At 45.2% G+C, this 14,063-nt stretch overlaps 1 protein-coding gene across 2 annotated transcripts in view; it reads left to right on the top strand.

Annotated features, from left to right (window-relative positions):
- The window catches only part of PTK7 (protein tyrosine kinase 7 (inactive)), a 134,277-nt gene that overhangs the window by 95,817 nt on the left and 24,397 nt on the right, over positions 1-14,063 (top strand). For both annotated transcript variants that reach the window (XM_061625464.1, XM_061625465.1), the window contains exons 3-8: positions 7,237-7,339; positions 7,739-7,929; positions 8,627-8,777; positions 9,494-9,624; positions 10,588-10,857; positions 12,285-12,418. In XM_061625464.1, coding sequence (XP_061481448.1) covers positions 7,237-7,339; positions 7,739-7,929; positions 8,627-8,777; positions 9,494-9,624; positions 10,588-10,857; positions 12,285-12,418 — 980 coding nt within the window. The remainder of the gene's footprint in view (positions 1-7,236; positions 7,340-7,738; positions 7,930-8,626; positions 8,778-9,493; positions 9,625-10,587; positions 10,858-12,284; positions 12,419-14,063) is intronic.

Here is a 14,063-nt window from a genome sequence, read left to right as displayed (position 1 = left end):
ATACCGCTTAAATAGATAAAAGCTTTTTTTTAAAAAAAATCCATCTCATTATGATAACAAGCTAAAACAGCAGTCTCAAAACATGGTACATGCCAGGACTTGTATACAACCAATTTAAAACAATTAAAAGGAAATCAGCAACGGGGACACACACACACCAAATGGGTTTTTCATACACACCAACTTTACATCTATCCTAAATAGTAAAAAATAAGCTACACAATAGCACACACTGTGGAGTGTCTGCCAATGACAACTCTAGTGTGTACACATACAGAAGAACAAGTGTATATTACTCTTTTAGTTGTGATGGTTTTACAAACTAAAGAGTGGACAACTCAAATCCCAGTTAAGCAAAACTATGGTCTATAAAGCCCTGCATAATTTAGGGCCCAAATATCTGAAGGACTGTCTCTCCTATTAACCTGTGTCTTAAGGTGTTGGACTACGACCTGGGAAATCAGGGTTCGAATCCCACATAGCCATGAAGCCCATTGGGTGACCCTGGGCCAGTCACTGCCTCTCAGCGTCAGAGGAAGGCAATGGTAAACCCCCTCTGAATACCGCTTACCATGAAAACACTATTCATAGGGTCGCCATAAGTCGGAATTGACTTGAAGGCAGTCCATTTCCATTTTTTAAGATCTGCAGGAGAAGCCCTTCTCAGAGTTCCACCAATATCCACAGTTCATGGGGCAGTGTGATGGAGCAGGGCCTTCTCTATAGAAGGTTGGTTGTCCCCAATATCATTTGTTTTTAGATGTCACCTTAAGACTCTCAGACATATGGAACTGGTTGAGAACTGAATTGCCACTGGATTCTGTAATTTTGGTGGCTTGCTGTTTATATATTTGCTTCATAATGTTGGTTTCATGGGGTTTTTATTGTTGTTGTGTAAATTTGTATATTTGTTAACAGAGAACATCAAATGTGTGTGTGCCAGTGTGTGCATTTACCTAAGAAAGCAGGCTTTTACCCTGCAGTGAGATCACTGAGACTTAAGACTTACTAAAATAAGAAAAGCTAGTTTATTTATAGAAATACACAGTAGATAGGAAAGGCATACCTAGTTCTAACTAACTAAGTTGGAGGTGCAACGCCCAGGTTTAGGAGTCGCCCTCATGGCTCAGGAGAGAGAGAGCAGAGACAAAGGTCTCTCCTCTCTTTCAGACAGTAGAAGAAGAGAAGGGGGGGAAGGAGGAGGGGCAGATAAGCTCCTTAAGGCTATCAGTCTAGCGACAGAAGGAAGTCAGTCAGAGCATCACAGGTAAAGGTAAGCCTATCCATCTGGAGGACCCTAACTCTATCTCCCTTCTGGAACATAAACAAAAGAACAAGAGTTGCTTTTGCCCCACTTCCAACATTTATTGTATGGATTTATATATTTTAATGAATTCTTATGTATCATCCTGGAAACCTCCAGTTGAAGGGCAGAATGCAAATTCAGTAAATAATAAGAGTTGGTGGCTAAACAGTCTAGGAAAACACCGCATGCTATTTGTAGAGACCCTACACAACCAATTGAAGTTTACCATTAAGTCTAAAAACAAGAGAGGAACTTATTTTTTGCCCTGGGATCCATGTTGCCATTGGGTTATCAGAAAAGCACCTTTTCTGTGCAGAGTCATTCACAAAGTCATAATTCTAAGTAGTTGTACACCAATGTGATGGGACTTTAAAATACTGAGTTTAATGACACACACAAATGTACACCTTAAAACAATGTGGGGGACTTTTGGCCCTCCCGATGTTGCTGAACTGCAATTTCCATCAGCCCCAGCAAGCATGGCCAAGGGGCAGGGATGATATTTATTTATTTATTTGATTTATGCCCCACCCTTCCTCCCAGCAGGAGCCCAGGGCAGCAATAGAAGTTGTTGCTGTAGTTTATTGAATTTATATCTTGCCCTTCCTCCCGAAGAAGCCCAAGGTCAATCAACAAAAACAATTTAACAACAAAAAGAAAAGCATTCTACTCTAAAAGCACAATTAGAGTTAAACATTCTTCCATCCAGTGATCTCTGGTTGCCAGGAACAGGCTTCTTCAGCCATCAAATGCCTGGGAAGAAGTTGTGGTTCAGCAACATCTGGAAGGCCAAATCCCCATCTCTGCCTGAAAACATATACCTGAAATTCTTTCACCCAGATCACAGGCAGACTTGTGTGTGCTCACTCTCTCTTTCCATTCACACACATATTTATTCTCTTAATCACGCAGGCACAAGAATGTGCTCAGTAGTCAGCAAGGGAAAGGGGCATCGGAGCAACTGTTGTCCTCCCCCCACTCTGGCAAAAACTGCAAGGAAAGTGTAGCGCTACTACCTTGGCTCAAAGCCTAGTCTGGAGGTACATAACACAGCGACCTTGCAGGAGCCAAGCAGGTCTGTCTCTGATCAGCGCTTGGATCAGAGGCTGCCTTGGAACCCTGAGCTTGCTTCCTTCAGCTGCACAGAGAAAAGGTGGGATACATCAATGAAATTCTTAAATACTTTCCCATGAGCTGCAGCTGCAGATTTTTCCCTGAGGCAAGTTCTTGTTTAGGAAAGTGGCTGCCAGTTGCTCAAATGGTAGAACTTATCCCTCCTTGAAACCATGGTCATCACCTAGGCAGAGCCAGCTCATTGAGCCAGACCATATTTATGTCTAGTATAATCGTCATTCTTGTTTCCAAGTGAAGCCAAACTAAAAGGAGCCATGAGGGATTTGCAAGGAGCCATATGTAAGCAATGGAGAGAGAGTGTCTGGTTTAGCCTGCTAGCTTGGGTTTATCACCCCAGGTGTAAATCCTCTGCCTGGCACATTTAATGTTTGCCTTTCTCCCCCCCCCCAATGAATTCTGCTGCAGAGAGTAGGAATGTGACAGCCTTATTAGTGGCCAGCTGTGCTCTTGAGTGTGATCAGATAACATGTACAATAGCCCTCTCCTGCTGCCTTTTCATTTGGCAATGTGACTGCGGAAAGTCAGATTTTGAAATGTCCCAGGACTCTCGTGGTGCTCCTAAACAATAGCAAGTGGTACAAGTGACTGGAGCAAGAGAGCTTAGGGCTCACCCCAACTTCCACCATGATAAGGTTGGTCCTTGAAATATCCATTGCTTTTGTCCAATAGTGGGGAACCTGTGACCCTCCAGATGTTGTTGGACTCCAGCTTCCACCAGCCCTAGCCAGCATGGCCAGTGGTGAGGGCTGATGAGAGTTGTAGTCCAGCAACTTCTGCAGGACTACAGGTTCTCCATGCCTGTTTTTGACCAATATATACCTAATTCTCTGTCTGTGGGAGAGCAAATTAGACTACCATGGAAAATGGAAAACTTCTCTATGGAAAACATAATTTTCTGCAAACCATAGATTTATTATTACTTATTTATTTAAAATATTTATGTCCCACCCTTCTACCCTACAATAGGACACTCAGGGCAGCTACAATAAAATAGCACACGTATATAGTAAAATACACAATAAACACACAAACATTACATTAAATTAAAATGCATAAAATACAATTAAAATAGATAAAATGCATTATGCAAACACATACACACACATACATACATGTATATATGTGCATACACATAAGAGAGTGAGAATAAAAGAACTTAGAAGATAAAAAGAAAAGATAAAAAACTTTAAATAGTGTCAGGCTAACCCATCAGTCCCAACCAAAGGCTCTCTGGAACAAAATAGTTTTTACAAGTTTCCGGAAGACCATCAGGGAGGGAGCAAAGTGGGCTTCTTGGGGCAGGGAATTCCAAAGTCTGGGATTCAGAAATGAAAAGGCTCTCTCCCGCGTGCCTGTCAATCTAACTTCTTTCATTCCAGGCACACAGAGGAGACTAGAGGCAGATGTTCTTAAATCCAGAGTAGGAACATATGGACATAAGCGGTCCCTTAAGTACACCGGTCCAAGGCCATTTAGGGCTTTAAAGGTCAAAACCAGCACTTTGAATTGGGCTTGGAAACAAATTGGGAGCCAGTGGAGTCGATAAAGCACAGGGGTGATATGCTCCCTGCGCTGTGCTCCTGTTAACATTCTGGCTGCTGCATTTTGGACCAACTGTAGTTTCCGAATAGTTTTTAAAGGCAGCCCCACGTAGAGTGCATTACAATAACCAAGCCTTAACGTCACCAATGCATGTGTCACTGTGGCCAAGTCAGCTGCTTCCAGGAACAGATGCAGCTGGTAGACCATTTTTAGATGACCAGAAGCATTCCTGGCTACCGCAGCCATCTGACATTCCAGCAGCAGGGAAGAATCCAGAAGAACTCCCAGACTGCGGACCTGCTCCTTCAAGGGGAGTGCAACCCCATCCAGAACAGGTTGCAACCCTATCCCTGGGGCAGTTTTCCCCTGGACTAGCAACACTTCCATCTTGTCTGGATTAAGTTTCAGTTTGTTTGCCCACAACCAGCCCTTCACAGCCTCCAGGCACTGGTTTAGGATGAGCAGTCCCACCTTGCCATCAGATGGAAGGGAGAGATAGAGTTGAATGTCATCAGCATATTGATGACATTGCACTGCAAATCTCCAGATGACCTCTCCCAGTGGTTTCATATAAATGTTAAAGAGCATGGGAGACAGTATGGAACCCTGAGGTACCCTGCAGGCCAATGGTCAGGGGGTCGAGCAGTAGTCTCCTAGCACCGCTTTCTGGGTCCTGTCCATCAGGTAGGAATGGAGCCACTATAAAACAGTGCCTCCTAGACCCATCAAGACGGCTCAGAAGGATACCATGATTGATGGTATCAAAGGCCGCTGAGAGGTCCAGCAGCACCAACAGAGATGCACTCCCCCGTCTGATGCCCGCCGTAGGTCATCAAGCAGGGCGACCAGGGCAGTCCCTGAAGCCTGTTTGAAAAGGGTCTAGATAGTTCGATTGATCCAGGAAAACTTGGAGTTGAGCCACCACCACCCTCTATCACCTTGCCAAGAAAGGGGAGATTAGAGACTGGTCGGAAGTTAAGATCTGCAAGATCTAATGAAGGCTTTTTTAACAAAGATCTAATCACAGCCTCCTTCAACAATGTTGGCATAGAGCAGCCTTTCCCAACCAGTGTGCCTCCAGATGTTGTTGGACCACAACTCCCATCAGCCTCAGCCAGCATTGCCAATGGCTGAGGCTGATGGGAGTTGTGGTCCAACAACATCTGGAGACACACCGGTTGGGAAAGGCTGGCATACAGCCTTCCCTTAGGGAGGTGTTAATCAGATATGTCAACCAACCAGCCACTCCCAATCTGGCGGATTTAATTAGCCAGGATGGGCAAGGATCAAGCGAGCAGGTAGTGGCCCTCGATTCTCCCAGAATCCTGTCCACATCCTCAGGTTTTACAAGCTGAAAAGTATCCATGGAGAAATGACCAGAGGGAGCAACGGGGACACCTGGCATGACTGTAATGAACGAGGAGTCCAGGTCAGTCCAAATGCGAACAATTTTATCTGCGAAGTGCCTTGCAAACATTTCACAGCAAGTAACTGATGGTTCAGAGTCTGCTGTCGGGCCAGAGCCCAAAGGACCCCGGACCACCTGAAAAAGCATCGCCGGACGGCACTGAGCAGATACAATGGTGGCAGAGAAGTAAGCTTTTTTCGCCACCATCACTGCCACATGGTAGGCTCGAAAATGAGCTCTAACCAGTGTTTGGTCAAAGACAGATTGAATTTTTCTCCATCGTCGCTCTAGTCATCGTCCCTGTCATTTCATCAGGCCAAAGGTTTGAGTAAACTAAGGTGTATTATGGGCCTTCCCCGGTGGAAGAGGGTGCTTTGGAGTAATAGTGTCCATCGCCTGGGTCACCTCCGTATTCCAGAGGTTGACCAGGGCTTCGGCAGCAGCTCCAGCCATGTTGGGAACATCCCCCAGAGCATTCAGGAAACAATCAGGATCCATAAGTCTCCAGGGGCGGGCCATCTTAATCGGCTCATCACCCCTGCAGAGGTTATCAGGGCCACAAAGTCTAAACCTAATCAGGTGGTGATCTGACCATGACAACAGAGTCACCAAGAACCCCTCCACCCTCAGATCACCAGCTTCCTGTCCTGAACAAAACACAAGATCGAGCGTGCGTCCTGCCACACGAGTTGGTTCAGATGATATTAAGGGCAGCCCCATGGTTGTCATGGCAGCCATGAAGTCCTGAGCTGGACCTATGAGACTAACCTCAGCATGTATGTTGAAATCACCCAGGACCATCAGCATGGGAAGCTGCAACACCAACGACGAGATCAGCTCCACCAGCTCAGGGAGGGAGACTGTTGGGCAGCGGGGTGAACGGTATACCAACAGAGTCTCAACTTTGTCACCCTGAGCCAACACCAGGCACACAAAGCCAGAGGAGTTAGGCACAGGATACCTGACAGGGGAGATAGATTCCCTACAGACAATTGCAACCCCATCTCCTGGATCTGGGCTGCTGGAATGCTACAAAATCTGAAGGGTAAAGCTGGGAAAGTCCCACTCCACCCTGGTCATTTAGCCAGGTTTCAGTAATACACACAATGTCAGTGCACTCATCCAAGATTAAGTCCTGCATTAAAGTGATTTTATTAGTCACTGACCTTGCATTCATCATCAGAACAGTAAAATCCAGGGAGTGCCAGACTCCCAACTACTCTGACCCCAATGCATGTTAAAAGAAGCCTGACACTGAAAAACTAAATCAGCAAAGGCGATCTGATTATTAATATAATCCCAAAAATGGGAGTCTGGAGCTTCATTTAACCATCCAGTGATATTCCAGTGATAGATGGCACTTAATATTTCTTCTGACCGTTACATGAACTCCCATTCTCAGTCAGTACTCCTGTGTTAGAGCAGCGTTTGAGCTGGATGTACCATGAGATATGTCCTTAAATCTATGTTTGTATGGCTGTCTGTAACTGCACAGTGGACAGAAGCTGCATCTTACTGGCTTTTTCACCTAAGGCTTCGACTTCAGGGATTCCTATAGTTGATGTGTGTTTTGTTTTTGTTTTTGTAAAAATCCCATTAAGTAAATTATATCATCAGTTTGTAGGCAAGAATGACATGGACTTGCAGTGCAAATATGCAGCTCAGTTGGTTCCCCCCCCCCACTGCAGTGCAAGTGCAGTCATGCAGAGGTGGAAGCAATGTTGCATTCCTGTAGTGACCCCTTGACCCCTGGTGTTAGGTATACGGATGCTTCAGTGTCCAAAGTACTAGGGCTGAGACCTCCAAGTGACCTTCGTTGTTTTCTCTCCCACCCCCTCTTCGTTAGGGATTGAAACAGGGAGAGTTGTCTTGAAGAACCCAGCCATAGTGGAAGATATACAAAGTTCTGCTCCAGTGACGTTGCGTTGCCATATTGATGGGCACCCACGGTAAGGAGTCACTGCTGTGAATGCTTTTTGCTGGCTCTCTCCCCTCCCCCGACCCCTCCCCCCCCCAAAAAGCCTCATTAATGGACCAACAACTTTGGAAACTTTATCCTCCAAGAAAGAAGAGTTGAATAGAACCAACTCTGAACTTTTAAGAAGAAGGCAGCTTTCCAGTCCTCTGCATTGCTGGTTCCTAAATGTGTTATGGGGATGTGAGGATGGTGCAGAGTTGGCATGCAGAAGACTGCTAGATCTCCACTTACTGCCTCTTGGCACAACATAGTTTTGTGGTGTCGGGACCATTTGTGCTGGGTGGAGGAAGGAGTCAAGTGAGCCATTTTGAGCTGCCTGTTGAGAACTGGCTCTTGCTACAGTGCAGAACTGTCAAACTGTGTCTCCTAGCCCAACAAGTCAATGGTTTCGGGATGGGACCCAGATCGCAGATGATCGTACAAACTATTCAGTCAGCAACAAGGAACGGACATTGACTCTCAAGAGTGCCAGCCCAGACGACAATGGGGTCTATTACTGTTGTGCTCGGAATGCCGTGGCCTTTGTGTGCAGCAACAACAACTTCACTCTCAACATCATAGGTAAATGGGAGATTGCAAGGTCCTACTCGTAGGAAAGGTCTCAAGGGGTGACTGCATTCTCTTGTGTTAGAGACAAGATAAGCCTAAGGATAATTGCCAAAGGAATGCACTCAAGAGATAGCTGAGGGCCTCTGCAGACAGAGCTCTCTAGGAGTCTCTCAAGCCATAACGGGCCTGCTTGGATGTTGCATTCTAGCCAGATGACAGCCTGCAGGTGTAGAATTGTCTTCTTGTTTGCTGTCTGCTGCCCTGGCTTCTTTGGGAGGAAGGATGGGATTATAAATGTAATTATTAACAACATCCTTAGCCTTATTCCCTTGTGCTGCACTGCCTGTTCCTTTTAAGAGGTGGAACTTCTAACCTGGAGGAAGGAACTCAGGTGATTCAAGACAGACAAAAGGAAATATTTCTTCACACTGTGCATAGTTAAGCTGTGCAGTTCACTACCACAAGATGCAACAATGACCGCCAACTTATATGGCTTTAAAATGGGATTATACAAAGGCAGTCTAACTTGGAGTACTAGGTGCTGGGGATCATGAGCCAGAGGGGGCTGTTGTCCTCATTTCCTGCTTGGGCCGTTCCACAGGCATCTCGCTGGCTACAGTGGACTACATTGGGCTTTGGTCTGATCCAGCAGGGCTCTTGTTATGGGATAAATCATCACTTTGCCATATTCCCCTTTTCCTAATGACAGACGAAAGCTTCCCCCGCCCAGTGATTGTTCCTGAGAACCAGATTGTGAATAGAAATGAGGAGGCCATGTTCCACTGCAAGTTCCAAGCTGAGCCACCTCCCACTCAGGAATGGTTATCAAACGATGACACTCCTGTTGTCAATAAGTCCAGGTAAGCAGCCCCTTTTAGCGACAGAAAGCAGTCTGTTAGCTAATGCTAATATGAAAGCTATATTCTCTCTGAAGTAAAGGAATCGTGCTCAAGGAGAGATGAATCTCTCATATTGCTTAGTATGTAAAGGACTTGCCCCAGCGCTGTGATTTATCACATAGTACAGGGAACACTTTCAGAGTAAGTCCAAAGGCAACCATAGCTGATACCTGCTTTATGTAAAATCATGTTTAACAGAATGATGAGCATGCCAGTGGCCAATGAAATTTGGTTTCTGTCTCAAAATTTAGTTCGCCTTGCCTGCTTTTTTCAGATTTGTCCTCTTTCCATCATCTGCCATTCACTTGACAACAGCAGAAAGCAGGGCGGGTGAGGAGCATGGCAATGGTGAATAGAACTTTTTGCATAGAGGCAACCCGGTGTTGCATTCATCATAGCGCTAAGTAGTTCCGTCAGCACAAGGATTTCTGCTTGTGCAATGGTTCTTTCCCCCCTTTCCTCCTTCCGCACATCCCCAAATCAGTTTTAGGGGTTCCACTAACCCTTTGGAGCAGATTTGGGGAGGGCATGGAGGGAGGAAGGGGAAAATCATGCTAGCAGTAATCCTTGCACTGACGGGATGGGTTAGTAGAATATCACCCATCTTGTTGCCTGCAAGCATCTCTGCTGCATATAAGCTCATTGATGTCAATCTTCTTTTCTCCCTGTTCCCAAAGGACCGTGCTATTTTCCAATGGCTCTTTACTGATACTTCAGGTGAAACCACGCAGTGCTGGAGTCTATAAATGTGTTGGTCGTGGACAGAGGGGGAAACCAGTCATCTTGGAGGCAACCCTGCAGCTGGCAGGTATGAGCTTTTGAGTATCTGTGAATGATTTTTAAAATTTTCATTAATTATTAAATTTGCACCTTGCCTTTTCTCCCAAAGGAGGCCTGGGGTAGCAAGTACCAAAATGCTAAAACAATGCAATTAAAAATAAAAATAAAAATATTTAAAACAATTAGAACAGCTAAAAACATTTTAAAGCAATCTCACACTCTCACATCTAAAAGCTTCAAAGTTGCCAGGAATAGTGTCTTTCAGACACCAAATGCCTGGGTAAACAATAATATTTTTTTAAGTTCCTCCTGAAATAAAATAAATAATATAATATTTTTATTCTTTTTCTTTTTTCTGTTAACAATTGCAAATTTTAAAAAATGTGGAGAAAATGAGGGAGATGGGCCATTCCACAAATGGGGAATCACTCCTGAGAAGGCCCTGTCATGGGTAAGTGCCAGCTGGGCAGCACCTGTGGTGTCACCACTATAGGACCTTCATTGCTAATTGTAGGGCCTGGGATGGTTGATATTGGAGGAGGCTTTGCATTAGGAATGTTTAGGATTTTGCCTAGTTTCATAGGCTTTGGGCTGAAGGGTCTTGGCCTTGATGTAATTCTGGGTAAGGCAGAGTTCACTGAACTAGTCCTACATCCCTTTTCCCCAAGACCCAAATAGTCCACGTGTTTTTTTTTTAAAAAAAATGTTTTATTGAATTTTGAAATTTTATATATCTTTTACATGAAATCAACATTCAGATACATTCCACATACAGAATTTCCTGTAGTACACATATTATTTATTTATTATTTAATTTATATCCTGCCTTTCCTCCCAGCAGGAACCCAGAGCAGCAATATTATAACTGTGATACCTTTCCCCAGGACATTTTTATTCAAAACAGGTAGCCAGAGGATCATGCTTATTTTGGCGTGCTCCACCCAGAGCCCTCTCCAACCCTCTCTAAGTTGTATATTTGTATTTTTCTCAGAAATCGAAGATTTCACCCAACCATTCGACCCGAAGATCTTCATAGCCAACAAAGAGCAGCGAGTGTCCTGTGTGGCTCCTCGGGGGGTCCCTGAACCCCGTGTCTGGTGGGAGAGAAATGGTGTTCCGATCCCTGCTACTGGCAGAGTTCACCAAGAAGCTGAGGACCTCATCTTCACCAGCATTGTGGAAAAGGATGCCGGGGTGTATACCTGCCATGCTGTGAACAAGGCTGGAGAAAAAAAGCAAAACCTGACCATCACAGTAGCCAGTAAGCATGCTCCTTCATCTATACTGAGAGCACAAAAGGAGCAGTATGTGGGTTTTAAATGCGCAAAGTCATGGGTAGAGTGGCATGAGAGGAAAGGGAGGGGGCCACTCCATGTTCTGAAAGTGAAGGGCTGTATCCAAGGCTAGTTCTACTCAGACCCATTGGGTGGTATTCAATGCTAGTCCTACTCAGAGTTGACACACTGAGTTATTAGACATGACTGACAGGTTCATTCATTTCAGTAGGTCTACTTTGAGTAGAACTTAGTTGCACGCAACCCATTGATATTAATAAACATGACTAAGTTAGGTCTATTGATTTCAGTGGGTCTACTCTGAGTAAAACTTAGTTGACTACAACCCTAGATTCTTGCTGTGTGAGTTGAGAGCTGGGTGGACAAGAGAACTGCTATTTGGTTCTTGGGACTGGATGTTTCTAGTGCTGGAGTTCAGGGCTGAAGGTCAGACCCAGAGGTTGAATGTGGCCCTCCAGAACTCTCTACATGGCCCTCAAGACTCTTCCCAGACCACATCCCCTTCCCAAGCTGTGTCCCTCAATGGCCCTGCTCTGTTCCCTTCCTCGAGTGCTTCTTCCTGATTGGAGTATGTCCTTGAACTGTGATATTGTCTGTTGCTTGCCTGGATGGAGAGATGTATGTGAGGTTGGTGTCTGTAGAACCTTCTGACTTGTACTGTACAAAGGCAGAAGTTATACCTGTTGTTCCACCCATTTTTACCTCTGTCCATGCCCACCACTGGCATCTGGCCCCCAGAAGGTTGTGCATGAAGGAATCTGGCCCTCAGACTAAAAAAAGTCCCCCCCATCCCTGCACTACTAGATTCTTCCAGCATGATGATGATTGTTTTCAGGACGTATTCAGTTATTCACCTCTACTAGGGGCTTTCTGCCTCCCCACTCACTCTGCTTGCTGACACCTCGCCACCCCCAGGCAACCCCACTCCCCTCAGCAACCCACTTGTCTTGTGGGGCACTGGTGGCAGAGGAACACACATCGCTGCTGCCACGGACAAACACTGCTACTGCACCGTGCACCTAGGCTGCGCAATGGACTCATGCCCAGGCTGAAACCTCCACTGCCACCTCCCTTTGAGAAACTCTGCCTGCCCATCACGCTCACCCGTCATGTAGTTGCTACGCGTAGGCCGCCTACTTGATCACCAACGCTGCCACCATTTTGCCTGCTTGCTGAGGTGGGCGATGGCAGGCAGTGTGAGTGGCATGCAGGTGATGGTGGGGGAAGTGTTCACACTGCAATTCACAGTGCCACCTGTTTGTGGAGCTGCAAATTGCAAGGCATGATGCTTAAATTTTTATCTATATAAAGAAACACGGCATGTGATGTACACTAATGTTTTCTGTTCTTGAGTCAACTGTGACTGGTGTCCACTTCTCTCTTCTGCCCCCAGCAATGCCAAAATGGGTGGAAAAGCCAAAGCACAGTCAGCTGGAAGAGAGTAAACCAGGCTACCTCCATTGTCTCAGCAAAGCCTCTCCGAAGCCCACTGTCAACTGGTTTCGCAATAGCATCCTCATTTCAGAGGTGAGCATCAAAGGGCCTTGGCACTGTGGCACTGGCTCTCCATTTGTGCTGCTGAATCTCCTTTTTTTGCTCTTCACTATAGTTTTAAACAGCACAAGTTTCCTACCCTGATTGGCTCTCTTCTGTGCTGCTTGTTAGCTCAGAGCATAACTTTCCTTTTGTGTGGGGTGTGTGTGTTTGGATTATTATTGTTGTTGTTGTTAAGTACTGAAATAGAAACAATAAATCATATTTATATGTTCTCATAAAATTATAACTAAGCTGCCTTCTGGGCCAAAGTTTTTAAACATTGCCCATTCTTGCTCAATCTATTTATTTTCTTTTTTCTCCTGTTGAACACAACACATCCAGGTGACTTTGCTTAAAGCTGCCAATTCCCAAAGTTTAATAAAGTCATTCACTTAAATGACTTTTCCAATCTTTTGCATATAAAATCCTTGAGGCTAGAATCATATCATAAAGTAATTTCTCTCTATCTTGACTTACCTGGTAGGGGAAGGTATCTATTTCCTTTTGTAATTTGTTACATATTCTCTTCCTTTTGATATAAATCTACATAGAGAACCTTGGGTCCTATTTCCATGGAACTCTGTTAATGTGCCTCTGCTCTGCTCTATATCTGACACAATGCTTGCAAAAGGCCCTGTAAAGGGACGTGGGATGGACTATGTTTCAGGGAGTTTATTTGAAGAGGAGGAGTCTGGTGATAAAAGGCTTTAGCTGCAAAAGCTGCTGGTCAGGCACCTAAGCTGGACCTGTTTCTTGGGGCAGAACCCTCCAGACCAAAGAGCCTCTGGCCCTGATTGGTGAGTGGTTTCCTAAGTGCACATACCAAGCAGGGCTGTGGAGTTAGTACGTCAAACCTTCAACTCCGACTCTTCTATTTTTCTACTGTCCTACTCAGACTCCAACGCCTTCATAAATGGCAAATGTATATTAATTTATTAATTTTATTATGAAGTTGGAGTTGGTACATTTCTTCCAACTCCACTCAAAATTGCTTCCGACTCCGACTCCACAGCCCTGATACCAAGGAGAACATTTCTTTTGTTGAAGGTTTGTGGGGAAATAAATGGAAAGGGGAAGGGCCATGGCTCAGTGGTAGAGCGTCTGCTTTGCATGCAGAAATTCCCAGGTTTAATCCCTGGCATCTCCAGGTAGGGCTGGGAATGCCCCCTGCCTGAAACCCCAGAGAGCTGCTGCCTGTCAGTGTAGACAGTACTGAGCTAGGTGGACCAATGGTCTGACTTCGTGTAAGGCAGTTTCCTATGTTCCCAAAGGCACCTGCTACTGATTTTTCCATGCTGCCTTTTGGGGAAGAAGAGTAGAGGATTGTCCATTGTGTTGCATGTTTGGGAAGCAAAGCAACTTGTGCAAACATACATGGAGCATCCACCAGGACAAGCATGTCTGTGTTTAGGGATGCCTTTCTGTTTGTTAGTGTACATATACATGTGTCACATATAGTGTGTGTGTTTCAAAAGGGAGGATATCTGTGCCCACAAGAGAACCCCCACTCACATTTCAGTATGGCTAACCAACCAAATTAAACTGACACTGTGGCTTCCAGTCAGAGCCTTCGTTTCTGTCTCACTCACACGCTCATTTAAACCCTTGTGTGGTCTTGCAGTTTAATAGCTGAGTG

Source organism: Rhineura floridana, chromosome 4 (genome assembly GCF_030035675.1).
Source record: "Rhineura floridana isolate rRhiFlo1 chromosome 4, rRhiFlo1.hap2, whole genome shotgun sequence".
NCBI lineage: Eukaryota > Metazoa > Chordata > Lepidosauria > Squamata > Rhineuridae > Rhineura > Rhineura floridana.
This window is presented reverse-complemented; position numbering and strand designations above follow the sequence as displayed.